General features: G+C 60.1%; 1 protein-coding gene across 1 annotated transcript in view; it reads left to right on the top strand.

Moving 5' to 3' along the window:
• Positions 1-190: 190 nt before the first annotated feature.
• Positions 191-18,162, top strand: part of CELSR3 (cadherin, EGF LAG seven-pass G-type receptor 3) — a 31,395-nt gene continuing 13,423 nt past the window's right edge. The window contains exons 1-14 of the mRNA XM_010572094.1: positions 191-2,852; positions 10,424-11,056; positions 12,697-12,919; positions 13,378-13,493; positions 14,362-14,450; positions 14,874-15,031; positions 15,243-15,406; positions 15,622-15,747; positions 15,922-16,091; positions 16,330-16,515; positions 16,663-16,773; positions 17,042-17,210; positions 17,457-17,598; positions 17,790-17,910. Coding sequence (XP_010570396.1) covers positions 206-2,852; positions 10,424-11,056; positions 12,697-12,919; positions 13,378-13,493; positions 14,362-14,450; positions 14,874-15,031; positions 15,243-15,406; positions 15,622-15,747; positions 15,922-16,091; positions 16,330-16,515; positions 16,663-16,773; positions 17,042-17,210; positions 17,457-17,598; positions 17,790-17,910 — 5,055 coding nt within the window. The 5' untranslated portion in view covers positions 191-205. The remainder of the gene's footprint in view (positions 2,853-10,423; positions 11,057-12,696; positions 12,920-13,377; positions 13,494-14,361; positions 14,451-14,873; positions 15,032-15,242; positions 15,407-15,621; positions 15,748-15,921; positions 16,092-16,329; positions 16,516-16,662; positions 16,774-17,041; positions 17,211-17,456; positions 17,599-17,789; positions 17,911-18,162) is intronic.

Here is an 18,162-nt window from a genome sequence, read left to right as displayed (position 1 = left end):
CGCCCCGCCGCGCCCGCTCCCCTTCCCGTCTCCGTCGCCGTCCCCGGGGCGGCGGGGTCGGCGCGCAGCCCCCAACCGCCACCCGCTGTTCCCCCAGTATAACTACCAGGCGGAGGTGGCGGAGAACCAGCCGGCGGGGACGGCGGTGGTGGCGGTGGCGGCCCAGGACCCCGACGGGGGCGAGGCGGGGCGGCTGGTGTACTCCATGGACGCCCTGATGAACAGCCGCTCGCGGGAGCTCTTCAGCATCGACCCGCGGGCCGGGCTCATCACCACCACGCAGGCCCTCGACCGCGAGAGCATGGAGCTGCACTACTTCCGCGTGACGGCCGCCGACCACGGGGCGCCCCGGCTCTCGGCCACCACCATGGTGGCCATCGCCGTGGCCGACCGCAACGACCACGACCCCGTCTTCGAGCAGGGCGAGTACCGGGAGACCATCCGGGAGAACGTGGAGGAGGGGTACCCCATCCTGCAGCTGCGGGCCACCGACGTCGACTCCCCGCCCAACGCCAACATCCGATACCGCTTCGTCAACGAGCGGGCCGCCCACGCCGTCTTCGAGATCGACCCCCGCTCCGGCCTCATCACCACCAGCGGGCCGGTGGACAGGGAGAAGATGGAGAGGTACTCCTTGGTGGTGGAGGCCAACGACCAGGGGAGGGAGCCGGGGCCCCGCTCCGCCACAGTCAAGGTCTACATCACGGTCCTTGACGAGAACGACAACACCCCTCAGTTCAGCGAGAAGCGCTACATCGTCCAGGTGAGGGAGGACATACGGCCCCACACCGAGATCCTGCGCGTCACTGCCACGGACCTGGACAAGGACAACAATGCGCTGGTCCACTACAACATCATCAGCGGGAACAGCCGGGGACAGTTCTCCATCGACAGCATCACTGGGGAGATACAGGTGGTGGCCCCGCTGGATTTTGAGGTGGAGCGGGAGTACGCCTTGAGGATCCGGGCTCAGGACGCCGGGCGCCCTCCCCTCTCCAACAACACCGGCATGGCCAGCATCCAGGTGGTGGACATCAACGACCATGCCCCCATCTTTGTCAGCACCCCTTTCCAAATCTCCGTCCTGGAGAACGCTCCCCTTGGCCACTCCGTCATCCACATCCAGGCCGTGGACGCGGACTACGGTGAGAACTCGCGCCTGGAGTACAAACTGACGGGGGTCTCGGCCGACACGCCCTTCGTGGTGAACAGTGCCACGGGGTGGATCACGGTCAGCGGGCCCTTGGACCGGGAGTCAGTTGAGCACTATTTTTTTGGGGTAGAGGCTCGGGACCACGGCTCTCCATCTTTATCCGCCTCCGCCAGTGTCACCATCACTGTCATGGATGTCAATGACAACCGTCCTGAGTTTACCCAGAAGGAGTACTTCATCCGCCTGAACGAGGACGCGGCCGTAGGGACCAGTGTCCTCAGCGTCACAGCGATCGACCGGGATGTGAACAGTGCCATCACCTACCAGATCACGGGAGGCAACACACGGAACCGCTTCTCCATCAGCACGCAAGGCGGGATGGGTCTCATCACTCTGTCTCTGCCGCTGGACTACAAACAGGAGAGGCGCTACGTGCTCACCGTGACGGCCTCTGATCGCACCCTGCGTGACAACTGCCACGTTCACATTAACATCACAGATGCCAACACACACCGGCCCGTGTTCCAGAGTGCTCACTACTCTGTGAGCATCAACGAGGACCGGCCTGTGGGCAGCACCGTAGTGGTGATCAGCGCCACGGACGATGATGTGGGGGAAAACGCCCGCATCACATACTGTCTAGAAGACAACGTCCCTCAGTTTCGCATTGATCCAGACTCCGGGGCCATCACTCTCCAGGCAGAACTGGACTATGAGGACCAGGTCACGTACACGTTGGCTATCACTGCCAAGGACAACGGGATCCCCCAGAAAGCAGACACCACCTATGTTGAAATCATGGTGAATGACGTTAATGACAATGCCCCCCAGTTTGTCAGCCCTCATTACCAGGGCATGATCTCTGAGGACGCACCTCCGTTCACCAGCGTGCTCCAGATCTCTGCCACCGACCGGGATGCCCACACCAACGGGCGAGTGCAGTACACCTTCCAGAACGGGGAGGATGGGGATGGAGACTTCACCATAGAGCCCACCTCGGGGATCATTCGCACTGTCCGCAGGCTGGACCGTGAGAACGTTCCTGTCTACGAGCTGACTGCGTACGCTGTGGACAGGGGCATCCCTCCTCAGCGAACTCCTGTCCATATCCAGGTTACCATTCAGGATGTGAATGACAACGCCCCTGTCTTTCCTGCTGAAGAATTTGAGGTCTTGGTGAAGGAGAACAGCATCGTAGGCTCCGTTGTGGCCCAAATCACAGCCATCGACCCGGATGAGGGACCCAATGCCCAGATCATGTACCAAATTGTGGAAGGCAACATCCCCGAGATATTCCAGATGGACATCTTTTCTGGAGAGCTCACAGCCTTGATAGACCTGGATTATGAGACAAAACCCGAGTACGTGATTGTAGTGCAGGCCACCTCTGCCCCTCTGGTCAGCAGAGCCACAGTCCACATCAAACTTATTGACCAGAATGACAACAGCCCTGTTCTGAAGAACTTCCAGATCCTGTTCAATAACTATGTGTCCAATAAGTCCAACACCTTCCCCTCGGGGGTCATAGGGAAGGTCCCAGCTTATGACCCAGATGTGTCTGACCGCCTCTTCTACACCTTTGAGCGGGGAAATGAACTGCACTTGTTGATTGTAAATCAATCGAGCGGGGAGCTGAGGTTGAGCCGTAAGTTGGACAACAACCGTCCACTCGTGGCCTCCATGCTGATGACTGTCACAGGTAGGGTGTGAAAATCATTAAACCTTTAGTGCAGTACCTTTGGGGGCGCTCTGCGTGGTCCCCCTCGGGGAGCCCATTCTGCATTGGAGGGGGCACGTTGGGGACTGGCAACAAGATTTGGATTGGGAGTCCCTTCCAGTTGGGGAGTAGTACTGGAGGGGCTGGGAAGGATGGCAGTGGGGGGGCATGCTACAGCGAAGCGCTCTGTAAGGGGGCCGAGGCCGGAGGTGGTCTGCAAGAACAAAGCATCGTTACTCAGCTGTGAGGATTGCTTGTAGCTGCTAGCGAGACACCTTTGGAGGTGCTCTCACCAGCGAGGCTGTGATGTGCGCTGTAGGGTGCTGGCCAGGCAAGCAGCTGGTTCCCGGGGTGGCCAAGCTGCCAGCCCAGGGGCTGGCACGCCGCTTCACTCCTAAGCCCAGGTGGCTTTTCTCCCTGCTGGGACCAAACGCTTCCCTGGCTGTGCTCGGGAGGGAGGGATTGAACTCGGGGCGGAGGGAGCCTTCTTAAAAATACCCATCTGCTGGTAGCAAACGGTTCAGTCTGGATTCTGGCTGTGACACCTACCGACACCTGTGCTTTGTGGTGCGGCTTCTAAAACCTGGTACCGTCTTTCTGCAGCCAACTTAGTGTTGCAGGGGACAGCTGTGACAAACCTCAGAGCGCGGTGCTTAAAACTCTCGCATCGTGTGTTGCCAGAGTATCCAAATGCGGATGCTAGCGGTAGCTGCCGGGGTGGCTTTGGGGAGTGTTGGGGTCCCCTCCAGCCCAGCTGAGGGCAGGGCAAAGATGGACCTAGCGGCTTGTCTGTGAGAAAGCAGGGTTTGGACCTGGAGATCCCTGCCGCCTGAGCTTTGCCTTCACCATCAGCCTTTCTTTGCTTGCGGATGTGTGATCTGAAATGGAGGCATCCGTCCATCGCTGAACCGAGGAGCGGCTTCGGGGGAGGGAGGGCAAGAGCCCTCTTTGGAGGGGCCAAGCGCCGAATTACCAAGAGTGCCTGGGGAGCTGTACATTAAATCGTGATGCTCCCCTGACCCTCGGCTACAGCTGCCCTCCCTTTTTACTTCTCTCTGTCCAGCTTATTCAGTGAGAGGAGGATTTCTTTCAAAGATGGAGCGAGGGCTTTAAGAGGAGACCTGTTCAAGGCAATCCTGCATGGCCAGCACCAGCCCGTCAGTGGATTGGGGCTCTTTGGGGGTTAATTGTAACCAGAGGGCTGGCTGAGAGCAGTGCAGGCACACACATGCCCATCGCTGGAGATGGGGGTGGTTTTGACCTTTCCAGCTTCTGCCCGAGTGTGTTTATGCAAGCCCTGCCTCCTCACACACTTAACCCTGCACAAAGGCAGGAGACAATCACGTCCCGAAGTCCTGCATCGAGCCGCCTCGCGGCGAGGGGGCCCTTGCAATTGGAGTGTCGTCATCTTCCAGCGGGAAGGGAGACTGGGAGAGGTGCGCTCACGAAGGAGGGGAGAAGATGGAAGGGGAAGAGCCATACCGGGGAGGGAAGCGAGACACTAGAAAACGGGCCTTTTGTTGGCTTTGATACTGGCTGTGGAGGTGGAGGTCTGGTTTGGTTTTTCCATCTTTATTGTTTGAAGCCCCCCGCCCAGCTGGCAGCTCCGTCGGCCCCATGCTGTCGCTGTGTGCAGGGGGAGGGTGGGCAGGTGGGTTTGCAGAGCTGGCGGCCAGGACATTCAGACCTGGCTGCATTGTTTGCCCGGGTGCAGTGCCACGCTGGAGCGCCTTCCTCCTGCAGGAAGGCAACAATAGCACCTAGGTGGGTGCCCCGAGGGTCAACATCCAAGGAGAGAGCAGCTTCCCTGCCTGCCTGTGAGCTTTATGGTCCCTTTGAGCGAGGCTGGATCCCCCTAAAACACAGGGTGAGGGGCCCTTCTGCCTGCCTGTGAGCTGCGTGTGTTCTCAGCTCAGCCCCTTGTAGGAGGCAGGGAAGACTTGGGCCATCACAAACCAGTGCCTTTCCGGGGGGACTGACGGCCTCAAAACTGACCCCAGCTCCTCGCAGACAATGTGGGCACCTATGGCTGCTAAAAACTGCTCTTGGCCACCGAGGATGCAAGACAGTGGGGCGGTAGGGCTGTGTCCATGGCCAGCAGCACAGTGCGAAATCAGGGCGTTGTAGGAGACTGATGTCATGTTGACTTTAAACCATTCCAGACTGGTTTCACTGGGCCAGGCTGCTGGGCTGGTGGCGAGGGTGGAGGCTCAGCCGCACTCAGCTGTGGCTGCTGCGTTACCCTTGTTCCTCTCGAGCAATTTGTACACAGCTCCCCTCAGCCTGCAGCCCAGGAGCTTGGCCTGGTGAGGGGACCCATTTGTCCAAGATATCTCACCTAAAATCCCAGCCTGGCAGGGAGGACCTCCCTAGGGCACATTTGTCCTGACTCCTATGTCTGAACACACCAGAGCCATCTTTTCAAGCCAGGTAACGGTCCCAGGGCTGCCCTGGCCTTTCGGACCTGGCATGCCTCTCCTTTCTTGAGGAGCCCACTCTCAGGAGCTTCCTCCCCTGTTAGTCCATCGCAACTGGAGGTGCTGACCACAAAGTTAGGGTGGGAGACAAGGATTTCTGTTCCTGCTTAGGGCATGGTTTTGGAGTCGTCTTGGTTATTATATTTTAGTTCCTGTCTTTAGAGCTACCGGGAGAGTGACATTCATACTCTGTGCTGGGTGAGGGGAGTCTGATTTACTTCTGAGATCTCTTAACTTGTCAAGTATCATCAAAATCTTGAGATGTCTGCCAAAGCCCTTCAGAGGTGGTGAGGAATGTTCACCTTACCTGTGCCTCTGGCAGCACAGGGGGACAGGAGAGATGGGCTCTTGCCCTGGCAGACCCAGGAGACCCTTGGGCAGCAGTCAGCAGTCCTGCTCCCCCCCCCCAAGAGGTTTCCAGCGCAGGCCTGGAGCTCCATTCCCAGGCTGACAGCGTAGCTCCCCGGGAGGAATCTGCTGCCCATCATGCTCTCCGGCTGGAGCTCCTCTTTCTGTAGCTTCGCTGCTTTTGAAGCTGGTAATTGTCAGTCCTGGAAGTGCAAACACAGTGACCTGGTGCTGCCCAGCACAGGGGTTAGAGCCGCTCACATCCCTTCTCCCCGTTCCTTTCCCTGTAGGCATGTTTCTGGGGCTCCTCGTTCTGCTGCATGAATATTCACCAGGCACCAGCTCTCCAGCCACAGGATTTAATCAGAAAGGCTGAGCATTCGTGATTAAAATGCCTCCCGGGGGGGTCAGTGCCTCCAGCCAGCTTTGGGCTTTCCTTTGGTAGCTTTTTTTTTTTTTTTCCCCACCCTGTTTGCAGCAGGTCATTCTCTTAACCATCTGCTTCCCCTTGCATGGAGCCGAGGGGGGAGGCAGCCCTGGCTGTAATGCTGAGGTGGGACAGTGTATTATGGGGGACCTTATTGAGGAGGGCTGTGGGGCCAGGGCTGGGCTCCACATTGCTGTGGGGAACTGGGAAAGGGGCACCTGGGCTTTCCTGCCGTGGGCTGGGCAATGCTAAAGGCGTCAGGCACCCTGCAGCCCACCTTATTACCCGGCCACAGCGTCCTTGCTCCTGAGAGGCATTGCTGGCCTCCAGTCTGCCCCAGGACTCAGCATCACATCAGCCAAGGCCTAACAACAGCCATAAATTAGGCAGATGTCTGCCTGCCTATTGCTGGGCACTGAGCAGCCCTTGGGGAGAGCGAGAGCTGTCCTCTGGGCCTCATGGCTGCTTCCGGGTGAACCATGAGCCGGAGAGGGGGAGGCAGCTGGGCTCAAACCGAGCTCGTACTTGCCTTGGTCAGAGAGGCAAACTGCGAGGAGGGGACAAAGGGAGAGGAGAGGGAGCGGGGACACGGCGCAGCTTCCCGCTGAGAAGGGAGCTGGTGTCAAAGCGGTGGCAGCCCGGGGTGCTGCCTCAGCGGGTGGTCCCTCAGGGAGGGATGCCAGGTTGCTGGTGGCTTGGGAGGCATCTTATGCCAAGTACGGCTGAGCCAGGATTGTGGCTTTTTGCTCGCTCCTGCCTCCCCAGGGCTGGGTGATCTCTGCAGCCCATGAGCCTCTTGCAGAGAAAAGATGCCTTGGGGGACGCAGGTGACGATGCCAGTTCCTTGCGTCGAGCCCAGACAGGTCTAAATCCCCTGGCACATCCAGCCAGGTGCTGGACAGAGCTGTTTGGTAACCACTGCTCATGCTGCCCTCCATGTCGGAGCCAGCAGGTTGTCATACAGAGGGGTGGTTTCTCACCTGGCTTCCATGCGGGGTGGGAGCAGTTTGATTTCAGAGAGAAGCAACCCCCCTTACTCCAGGAGATTAGCTCCTGGGTGACTGTACTGGCACTGCTGCCTCCCCAGCCCGGTGCGAGCCTTATCTCCAGAGCACCAGCCCCGGTGCGCAGGCTGGTGCTTGCGCGGGAATTTGCAGGGTCGCCAGAAAGCTTTCACCTTCTGAAGAGTAGAAGAGAGAGAGGGGAAAAAAGGGAGGCATTTTAATCTTTAAATCCTCCTGCACTGCAAACTTCAAACGGGGCTGGGGGAAATCAAAAGGCTTTGCAGCGCAGCAGCCATGGGAAGAGAGGAACAGTAAAGGTAGCTTTGCACATGAGGCTTGGAGCTGGGGCATGGGTAGGGGATGGGGGGCTGGCATTTACACCCCTGGTCCTTGTCGGGGCTGGGGCTGACCAGGGTGCCTGGAACCCTGCTGCCCCTCATGCCACCTTGCACTGGGTTGCAGGAGATGAAGCAGTGCTGAGCAGGGTCTGGCTGGGTTTGCCAGGCTTGTTTCGCAAGTGGCCTCAGCATAGGCTGGCCAGGGCTGCCTGGTGGCAACGGTACAGTCTGTTAGTCAGTCCTGCGTGCTCTGGTAGCCAACGCTCATTTGAGCAGCTGCCCAGGTTACATCTGTGTGCGGGAGATGTGCCATGCAATTATGTGCCATTTGGAAGGGCGGGCAGGGGAGGCGCAGTGGCACAGGGCTGTGCTGCACCTTCGCATGGCTGAGGACAGGATCACCTTGAAGATTGTGCATCCCTCCCTGCTCTGAACAGCACAGGGTGGTGTCACACTTGTGTCTCCCAGGCCGGGAGAGGGGCAGAGATTAGAGTGTGTGAGTGAACGAGCAGCTTTCCTGTGTTCATACCAGTCATGCACTGTGGTCCCTCCGGGGCCGCTGCGGGCTAGACTGGACCGTGGCACCTTTGAAAGGTGCAAGGTCCTTCTAACAGGGTGGTCACACCAGTGTGCTTGGTTATAACACACATGGCTGCCCTCTGGACTGTGAACAGCCAGAACTGCTGAGGGCTCGTCCTTCAGCTTTCTGGCTGCGAGCTGAAGGGACAGAGCCTGAGCAGCCCAGCCTTGGGTGCCTGGTTTACCCATACCAGTGTGTGCTGGGGGACGGGTGAGGGCTGGGGTGAGGCAGATTGGGGGCTGCCCTCTGTGATGCTGCGGGCATCTTTGCTTTAGCCGCTCTTCCCTTGAAGTGAGATCCACCTTCCCGTCTACCTTTTCACAAGCCCATCTCCCATGTCAGCATTTAAACTGGGGCCCAGAGTGTTCAACCTGACATGGATGCCCAGGAGAGGATGCATGAGGCTGTCTCTGTGGAGCTGATTTACCTGCCAGGATGCTATTTACCAGCCAGCGGTCAGCATGGCAGATGGGGAAAGGGAAGCATCCCAGAAAACTCCTCGCCTGTCGTTCGGGTGGCCTTGCCTGCAGACAGGCACAAGCAGGCAAACCCAGTATACCCGGGGAAGGGGGTGGCTTGCATTTGCCACTTATTGGTCACATGTAGGGGATGTTACAGCAAGGCTTGGTACCCAGGAATAGTCCTGGGAGTCACCGTCGAGATGTGCTGATGTAAATGTTGTCTTGGTATGATGATGAGAGCCAGGTTTCCAAGAAAATGTTGGGGTTTGGGGCTCTTGGGTAGATGTGGGGTGAGAGATGGGAACAGCAGGCAACAGCTGTGTGCTGCCAACACCTGTGGGGCACCAGCGTTGGGGTGCTGGCAATGGGCTGGAAGGCAGATTGTCCCATTTCACCAGGAGCAGCGAGGTTCTTGATGAGCCTCATTGAGCGTTTCTGGGGCCACAGAGGTTGGCGCGGTCCTTGCTTCGCTGTGCTGAAGGCTGGCTTTGCCTGCTGGAGCCTGTGCTGGGAGCGGAGCGCCCAGGAGGAGGGGGACTGGGAGAGCGGAGGTGTCCTGGAGCAGCAGGCAGGCTTCTCCCTCCGGGTGCCCGAGCCAAAGAGGCTAGCAAAGGTGCCTGGGGTGGCCTGAGGGAGGGGGACATTGGCAGGCTGCTTTGTGGGATACCTACTGGCAAAGCCACTGACTGGCGTCATGTGGAAAGGAGAGTTAACGGCTGAAAAATAAAACCACTGCCCAAACTTCTGCCTGGGCAGACAGGGGGAAGAGCGACAGCCCCAGCAAAGGGGGGTGGGCTGGTGCAATTGTGCTCTGGAAGGGACCGATGGGGGTTTTATCTAAGCAAGGTATGGGGCTTGCTGCCTGGCAGGTCCCCAGCTGGGGTAATTACAGTCTGTCTTGCTGGGAGGGGTGCTCTGTGCCTGCCTGTGATTGTAGCAGGGTGTCCTGGAGGAATTAGGAACATGGTCACATCTGTCTGTCTGTCCAGCGCCCATCTTGGCCAGTATTTCCTAATTTTCAGCAGGATATGACCCTCCAAGGTAGCAGGATCTGTTGGCTTTCTGGGAGCTGGGTAGGTGGGGTGAGGCAGGGGGCCTCAAATCTCATAGCTGCTGGGGTGGGTGCTGTGGTAGGAGCTGCGCCATTGCCAGTCCAGGTTGGTGCTGCGCTGCCTGCACCCCTGCAGCCTGAGCTGCTGGCACGTGAGTGTGCCTAACGTGGGGGTGAGATGCTGCTAACGGCCAGGGTCCTGGGAGAGCGTAGGCAGGCACGCTCCTGTGTTCATGCCCGGGAGATCACTCATGTGGTGCAGGGTCCCAAGAGGAGGGAGTTTGTTTCCAAGGAAAATAAAGATTAAAGAGAATTAAACAAACCGGAGATGGGCTGAGGGAGGAAGAGATGCAGAGCAGATAAGAAGGGGGGAAGCAGGGAGAATGGCACAAAAGCCTTGGAGACCCTTAAGGAGAGAGGAAGGAAACAGTAGGAGGAGAGCGCAGGGAAAGGCAGCGTGGGGGAGGCAGACAGGGCACAGTGGGGAAGCAAAACACCCCGGGCCTTGGCATCGGCTCCTGTGTTTGCCCAACCTCCTGCTGGGACTTCCTTCTGCCCGAATCTCACCAGCATCTTTGTTACTGAGAGCTCAGTTTACTGCCGAGATCCGGGACAAGGAGGAAACCTGAGAGTTATCTCAGTGGAGAGCCTGAGGATAAGGAGAAGGTGCAGCTGCACCGATGCTCCCCCTCCAGCCCAGGTGGCACCCTGCTAGCCCCCGGGGCTGTGGCTCCAATTTTCCTTAGCTAAGGACTTGGGCCTTTTGGGGGCTGCACTGGGGTGCAGGGCTCTGCCCTGGGGTGGGAAGGAGGAGACCCTCCAAGCAGCAGGCAAAGACCTGCAGCGTCTCCCTGTTCCCTCCCGCAGATGGGATCCACAGCGTGACGGCCCAGTGCGTCCTGCGGGTGATCATCATCACGGAGGACATGTTGGCCAACAGCATCACGGTGCGGCTGGAGAACATGTGGCAGGAGCGCTTCCTCTCCCCGCTGCTGTCCACGTTCCTGGAAGGGGTGGCCACCGTGCTCGCGACGCCCAAGGAGGACATCTTCATCTTCAACATCCAGAACGACACGGACGTGGGCGGCGTGGTGCTCAACGTCAGCTTCTCGGCCCTGGCGCCGCGGGGTGGGCGCTACTTCAGCTCGGAGGAGCTGCAGGAGCAGCTGTACATGAAGCGCATGGCACTGACGGGCGCCTCCATGCTGGAGGTGCTGCCCTTTGACGACAACGTCTGCCTGCGGGAGCCCTGCCAGAACTACATGAAGTGCATCTCCGTCCTCAAGTTCGACAGCTCAGCCCCCTTCATCGCCTCCCCCTCTACACTCTTCCGGCCCATCCACCCCATCACTGGCCTGCGGTGCCGCTGCCCGCAGGGTTTCACCGGGGACTACTGCGAAACGGAGATCAACCTCTGCTACTCCAACCCCTGCCTGAATGGCGGGATCTGCACCCGCAAGGAGGGGGGATATACATGCGTTTGTCGCCAGCACTTCAGTGGTGAGTGCCCGGGTCTGGGGGCCACGGGAGGATGGGTGAGCGGGTCCCTTGGCATTGCTGGCACCATGGTGGGGTCCTCTTCCCAGCAGGACAGCAGGTGTCAGAGCCCCTCTCTGCCCGCAGAGGTCTGGCTCTGCTCCCGCCTCTCCGTGTTTCCATGGTGCTGGATGTGCAGGGCTGAGGTTGCCATAGAAATCTGTCTTGTAGGGAGGTGGCATGGAGGGCTCTTGGGCACCCTGGCCACCACCTCCCAGCTTTTTTCACAGAGCAGGGGGACCAAGCTGGACCGTGCCAAGCTGGGGCACAGGAGGCTCCTCGGCTCTGCCCCTGTCAGTGGGGCAATGGGCTCTGGGACCATTGGAGATACTGGTTTCAGCTTGTGCCAGTCTTCAGCTGGTCTGGCAGAGGTCTGGAACCCACGCTGGCCCCGTATGTGGTGGGTGAGCTGCTGAGCACCCAAAACAGAAGGGGAGGCTGGGCCTAGCTGCCCCAACAGGCAGGATCCGATCCAGGCAGATCTGGTCCTAGCCGTGAGGGGAATCCTTGTGTCGGCCAGTGTCTTGTTGCCACAAGTCCCCAACAGGCTGTGGAGACCCATGCCTGGCCACTGGCAACCTGGGCATGAGGGAAGGTGGCCTGTGGCTACTGGGAAGGGAGCCTCTGCCTTGCCCTCCCTGCCGGAAGGGAGCGCGGCAGCAGATGGCTGCCTTGGAGCCACTCTCCTGTTGGTGGCTCCTGGTGAGATAAGCAGAGTCAGTGGTAATTAACCCCCAGCATTTGAAGCGTGAACAGCCATTAGCAGGAGGGTTAATGAGCTCGTTTCCCTGTCACTTCATGCTGTCTTCTCATCCTCCTTGCGTGCCATGGAGCAAGTAATGGGAGCAGGGCCCGGGGCGTAGGACGGCAGCTGAGTGGTTCCCTGCGTGCTGCGAGAACAGCACGGGAAAAGGGGCTGGCCAGACCCCCTGCACTGCACTGCACTGCACTGCTGAGCTGGCTTGGGGCATCCCCGTTACTGGTGCCAGCAAGGTGCAAGCCCTCATCTGGCTGGTTTCCACTTGGGTTTTGCTCCTATGTCAGAGCCTGCACGCAGGGTTAGGAAGCTCCTGGTGCTGTTATGAGACTTTCATAGCTATTGGCAGGGGAGCTCAGTGGTGCTGGGCTGTCCCCATACCCCAGAGCCAGGACTGTGATGCCCGTCCCAGGCCTGTGTGGTGGCAGTGCCCAAGGAGGCACTCTCAGCATTGCCAGGACTTCCCTGAGCTTGTCCTTGCCTCTCCATCCTTAGGACTGTGCAGCCCAGCTGTGGCCAGTCCCCTCATGTCCCATTCCCATGCCATCCTGGGTCCAAACTTGCCCCTTCAGCCAGAGCTGGCATCCCATCCAGCCCAGTGGCTCTTGCTGCAGGGCCGGCGGTGGTAGCTAGCTTGCTGGCTGCTGTGGGGAACACCTGGGTGACACCTGGGTTGTCACAGCTTTTGCCTGCCCCCAGCTGCCCCACAAACTCCTGCCCCGTGGTTGCCCTGCCCCAAACCCAGGCTGAGGTCTGCACTTCCAGGGCAAGGAGTGGATGGGTGGCCGCTGCGTTCGTGCCCCCCGGCCGGGACGTGTCCCAAGCCTCTCATCTTGCTCCCCACCAGGCGAGAACTGCGAAGTGGACAGCCGCTCGGGGCGCTGCGTGCCTGGTGTGTGCCGCAACGGTGGCACCTGCACCAACGGCGCTGATGGGGGCTTCCACTGCCAGTGCCCGGCAGGCGGCTTCGAAACACCCTTCTGCGAGGTGTCCACGCGCTCCTTCCCACCGCGATCCTTCGTCATGTTCCGGGGCCTGCGCCAGCGCTTCCACCTCACCCTCGCCCTCTCGTGAGTCCTCTCCTTCCTCCACTGGACACCAGCATCCGCCAGTTCACCTGGCCCTGCTCTAGTGGATCTTGTGCACCCTGGGCCTGTCCAGGGCCTCGCTGATGCTCTCCAGACCCCCGTATTACCAGCCTTGCCTTGCCACGGGGCTGCCCTGGTGCCTTTAGCCAAAGGGCTCTGAATCTACACTGTCATGTCTCCCCTGGCATCAGCTCATCCCTTCCTTCAGTGCCTCTGCCCTTCCCTGCTGCCAGCTCTCTGCCTGCACGCCAGGCCCCCATGCTCCCAAAGCGTCTGCTGGATCAAGCTCTCGGCCCCTTCCCAGCTGGGCTTGCACCTGGGGCCTGGCCCAGGTCTCACCCTGTCCCTGTGCTGGGATGCTGGTGCATGCCATGGGAGAGTGGGGTTCTCCGTGTGCTCCTTGTGCCCACCCTGCCCTCCCGCTTCCTCCCTTGCCCCAGGTTCAGCACCGTGGAGCCCAGCGGCCTCCTGCTCTACAATGGGCGCCTAAACGAGAGGCACGACTTCCTGGCGGTAGAGATCATCCAGGGGCAGGTCCAGCTGAAATACTCCACAGGTAAGCTTGGCCCTGCCTGTTGCGGGATTTGTGCTGTGGGAGCTACGAGAAGGCCTGCGCTGAGCAGGGAGAGCGGGGTGCTGGCCTGGATGGAGCCTGTGCTAAGGGAGGTGGGTTTGAGAGAGGTGTTGGTGAGCGTGAGTGGATGGCACAGGAGGCAGGTGTGTGTCTCGGGACTCTCCCTAGGCTTAGGAGTGCAAGTGCAGCAGGGGTGTTGTGAGCACAAACCCTTTTGGGGTCTCCACTGCTGTTCTGCCCCGTTATGTCACCATGAGCTTCTCCTCCTGCCTTGCCATGAGCCGGTCTGGAGAGGAGGACCCTCCTGGAAGGGTGTTTGCTATCCTGTCGGTCTCATCCCTGCTGCCTTGTGCCATTGCTGTGCCCATCCTGCCTGCCCCGAGGTGTGTCAGGATGAGCTGCCAGGAGCACTGGGCCCTTGTGTTAACAACTGGGGCTTCCCTCCCGTCCTGGGTCCGGTGCTCCTCCCCTCTCCTCTGCATGCAGTGCCTGGTGGCCATCCTGCTACTGTAGCTCTGGTTGCGCTGGTCTCGTCAGGGCAAGGCTCAGCAGTGAGTGGCTGGCAAGGGCCAGATGCACGGTGCCACAGCACCCTGGCAATCCGCCTGGACAGAGGAGCCATCCCAGAGTGCTGGCGACCGGTTCTAGGGCTGCAATTCCCCCCCTCCCCACTCCTGCTGCAAGGCTGCAGCAGGCAGAGGCTGGCATGCTGAGCTTGTCTCCCTGAAGCCCTTCTCCATCCCTGCACGAGGTTGTTGGCAGTGCGGTGGGCTTGGTGCCTGCAGGAGGGGCAGGTGTGTCTGAGGGCTGTCCGGCTTCCCTCAGCATGCCATCATCCCTGTCTCCGCAGGAGAGTCTAGCACGGTGGTGAGTCCCTACCTGCCGGGGGGTGTGAGTGATGGGCAGTGGCACACACTGCAGCTCCGCTACTACAACAAGGTATGTGTGCCTCAGCTGTCTCCCCGTGCGTGTGGGTGTCTCCCCGTGAGGCTTGAGCGAGCGGCTCTGGCTCTCCTGTTCTCTGGCTCTGCCCCACGGGGGAGGCTGTGGAGAGGAGGTAGAGGTAGTTTTCAGCCCTTGGGGATGGGTGCAGTGGAGCAGACAGCCAGGTGCAGGGGAGATTGACCCTCAGGACCACACTTGGAGGCTGCAGGAATGCACTCTATGCAGTGTCCTTGCCTGTGTCCATCTCTGGTGCTGCTTGCTGGGCTTGGCCGGAGATGTCCCTCCTGCCTCGCTCACACCTCCAGCAGTGCGGTGGTGCGTGGGCCATGCTCAGGCCCTTTCCTTGCTGTTGTGTGAGCCTTTGGGTGCCTGGGTCTGGGGGCACATGTGCTGCTAACGCCCTGCATTTGGTTTCAGCCCAAGGTCAGCGCCCTGGGGGTGGTGCAGGGCCCCTCCAAGGACAAGGTGGCCATCCTGACAGTGGATGAATGTGATGCCTCAGTGGCCCTGCAGTTTGGCAGTGAGATCGGGAACTACTCCTGTGCCGCAGAGGGTGTGCAGACCAGCTCGAAGAAGTGAGTTCCTTGGGGACTGCTGGGCACTGTTGCGGTGGGGAAAGGAGCAGGGCACTTGGGTCCCCTGCGGTGTCAGCCCTTCACATCTGGGACCTTGGCTGTGTCTGCCTGTCCCCAAGGATGTCTGCTTCCCAGCCCCTTGTGCTGGGGAGCAGGCTGGTTGGCCTGAGGTTGCTGTGGCTCTTAAAGCCCTGGGCTTCTGTCCTTGTAGGTCCCTGGACCTCACAGGTCCCTTGCTCCTCGGAGGGGTCCCCAACCTGCCAGAAAACTTCCCTGTCACTCACCGGGACTTTGTGGGATGCATGAGAGACCTATACATCGACAGCAAACGCATTGATCTGGCCTCCTACATCGCCAACAACGGAACTGCTGCAGGTACCAGTGCCTCTGCTCCTGCCAGCCCCTGCCCTGGGAATAGCATCTCCTGCTCATGCAGCAGCATTGCCAGGCTGTGCGGAGAGACTGAGCAGCTGGGCTTCCCCCTCTGGCAACCAGGGAAAGGGCTGGTGGGCAGTGGTGCCTCTCCATGTGGGCTGGGGGGAGGTGGTGAGCAGGTCGAGGCTGATGTGGGTGACATTGATTACCTCCAGGCTGCCATGCCAAGCACACATTCTGCGACTCCAGCCCCTGCAAGAACGGCGGCACCTGCTCTGTCAGCTGGGGGACCTACTCCTGCCTCTGTCCTGTTGGCTTCGGGGGCAAAGACTGCCGCCACGGTGAGTGAGCGGGCGCTGCTGGGTGTGGGCAGGGTGGGTACGTGCAAGACTGCGGGGGTTGCTGTGGAAGCAGAGTAAGGGGTCCGTGCGAGGTGAACTAGCTCTGTTGTCCCTGCATCCAGTGATCCCTGTGTAGTGCCCATCCCTTCTCCTCACGTCCACTTTCCTTTCCAGCCATGCACCATGCCCACTATTTCCAGGGCAACAGTGTCCTGACCTGGGACTTCAAGACAGATGTGAAGATCTCAGTGCCGTGGTACCTGGGTCTGGCGTTTCGGACACGCCAGCCAGACGGGGTGCTTCTGCAGGCCCATGCCGGCCAGTACACCACCCTGCTCTGCCAGGTAGGGCCACAGCCTCAGCTGCAGCACTGTGCCCCAGCCTCTACTGCCAGCCGCCCCAGGAGATCAGGAGAACCCTGCCCTCCATGTTGACGCCAGCCCAGGCAGAGGGTGGTTGCTGGAAGAGGTGTTTAGCAGGGCTGGGTTTCCCTCCCCATCCTCAGAGGGAGGGTAGGCTGGAGGCAGCCAGAGTTGGTGAGGCCTTTGCTCACTGCTGCCATTGCTGGTTCCCTCTCTGCAGCTGGCTGGGGGCCTGCTCTCCTTCATGGTGAGCCGGGGGTCTGGGCGCAGCACCAGCCTCCTCCTGGACCAGCTGCGGCTCAGCGATGGGAGATGGCACGACCTCCAGCTGGAGCTGCGGGATGTCCACAGTGGGCGAGACTCGCGCTATGTCATCACCCTCACCCTGGACTTTGGGCTCTACCAGGTAGGTGCTGCTTGAGAACCCGGTACCAGGACGGGAACTGTGGGGGATGCTTGGCATACATGGGCCAGGCTGGGCCCCTGCACCTTCACAGAGGACTGGGGCAGGGCTGATCCCAGTTGCCCCATGTTACTCCCTTTCCTTCTGCAGGATACGGTGGTTGTCGGAAATGAACTGCATGGCCTGAAGGTGAAACACCTGCACGTGGGGGGAGTCCTGGGCTCTGGCGAGGTGCAGAACGGGCTGAGGGGCTGCATACAGGTGAGTCGATTGCTCTGAGCCTTCCCTTTCGAGCGGGTCTGTTACATGGAGGGGTGGAAACACAGGCCTGGCAGCTGCTGCCAGTGTCCCTCCTGGTGGTGACACTCCCTCTGAGCATTCAAGGCTCTGAAGTGCTGCAGGGCAGCCATAAATCAACACAGCAGGGATGACAGTGGGTGGCTGCCCCTGGGGGTTTGTGGAGGGCAGGAGGACTGGAGCCTCATGTGCCTGTCCTAGCTTCACTGTGAATTTGTCGCCTGCATTGCAGGGTGTGCGACTGGGTGACAGCATCACTGGAACCGTGCTGCCCAAGCCCAGCCATGCCCTGCGGGTGGAGGCTGGCTGCAGCGTGCCGAGCCCCTGTGACTCCAGCCCTTGCCCGGCCAACAGCATCTGCAAGGATGAGTGGCAGAGCTACTCCTGCATCTGCCAGCCAGGTAGGGCCTGGAGCACCCTGCCACCCTTCTGCTCTCCACGTGTGTCTGTCTTCTCCTCTGCCCGTATGGCTCCTTCCTGGCCTGTGACTGCTCTCCTCTCCGTCCCTTGGGCAAGTCACATCCCTGTCAGACACATGTTAATTCTTCAGAATCCCTCCTGAGCCCCCTGAATCCACTCCTTGGTGCTCTGGCACCTCTCAAGGGGAAGGTGCTTGCTTTACATGGTGCTCTCTGTCCACACCTCAGGGTACTACGGAGGGGACTGCGTGGATGTGTGTCACCTCAACCCCTGCAAGAACAAGTCGGTGTGTCGCCGCAAGCCAGGCTCACCCCTGGGCTACGTGTGCGAGTGCGGAGGGAACTTTTTTGGGCAGTACTGCGAGCACAGGTGAGATGTGGGGCACAGGGCAGGGCCACGGCCTCCGTGCCTGGCTCTGTGCTGTCCTCTCATCTTGGCTACGTGACCAGGGACCTCTCAGTGCCACCCAGCTCCTTGGAGCTGCTGAACAGCTGGGCTGCTGGGAGGAGAAGGCCTGGGGGATTTGGTTGTTGTAACAGCAGAGGTATTTCTCTCCCTAGGATGGACCAGCAGTGTCCGAAGGGCTGGTGGGGGAACCCCACCTGCGGGCCCTGTAACTGTGATGTGAACAAGGGCTTTGACCCCGACTGCAATAAAACCAACGGGCAGTGCCACTGCAAGGTGAGGGGCAGCTGTGCCCATGGGGACGTGGCCCATGGCTTGCCTGGAGCCCTGCTCATCCTTGGTGCTGTTCCTTGTCCCCTCCAAAGGCCTGGCAGCTGCCCAGGCCTGCCTTTGTGTGCCCGCTTCTGGGCTGGATCCCCACTCAGCTCTTCTGTGCGGCCCTCCTGCCCCAGCACGGTGGCAATGGGGGCAGTGGGGGTGCTTGCAAAATCAGGAGATCCTGGCCCTTCTCTGCCCTGGCTCCAGTGG

The sequence above is a fragment of the Haliaeetus leucocephalus genome, unplaced genomic scaffold (assembly GCF_000737465.1).
Source record: "Haliaeetus leucocephalus isolate CR32 unplaced genomic scaffold, Haliaeetus_leucocephalus-4.0 Scaffold2, whole genome shotgun sequence".
NCBI classification, from domain to species: Eukaryota; Metazoa; Chordata; class Aves; order Accipitriformes; family Accipitridae; genus Haliaeetus; species Haliaeetus leucocephalus.
This window is presented reverse-complemented; position numbering and strand designations above follow the sequence as displayed.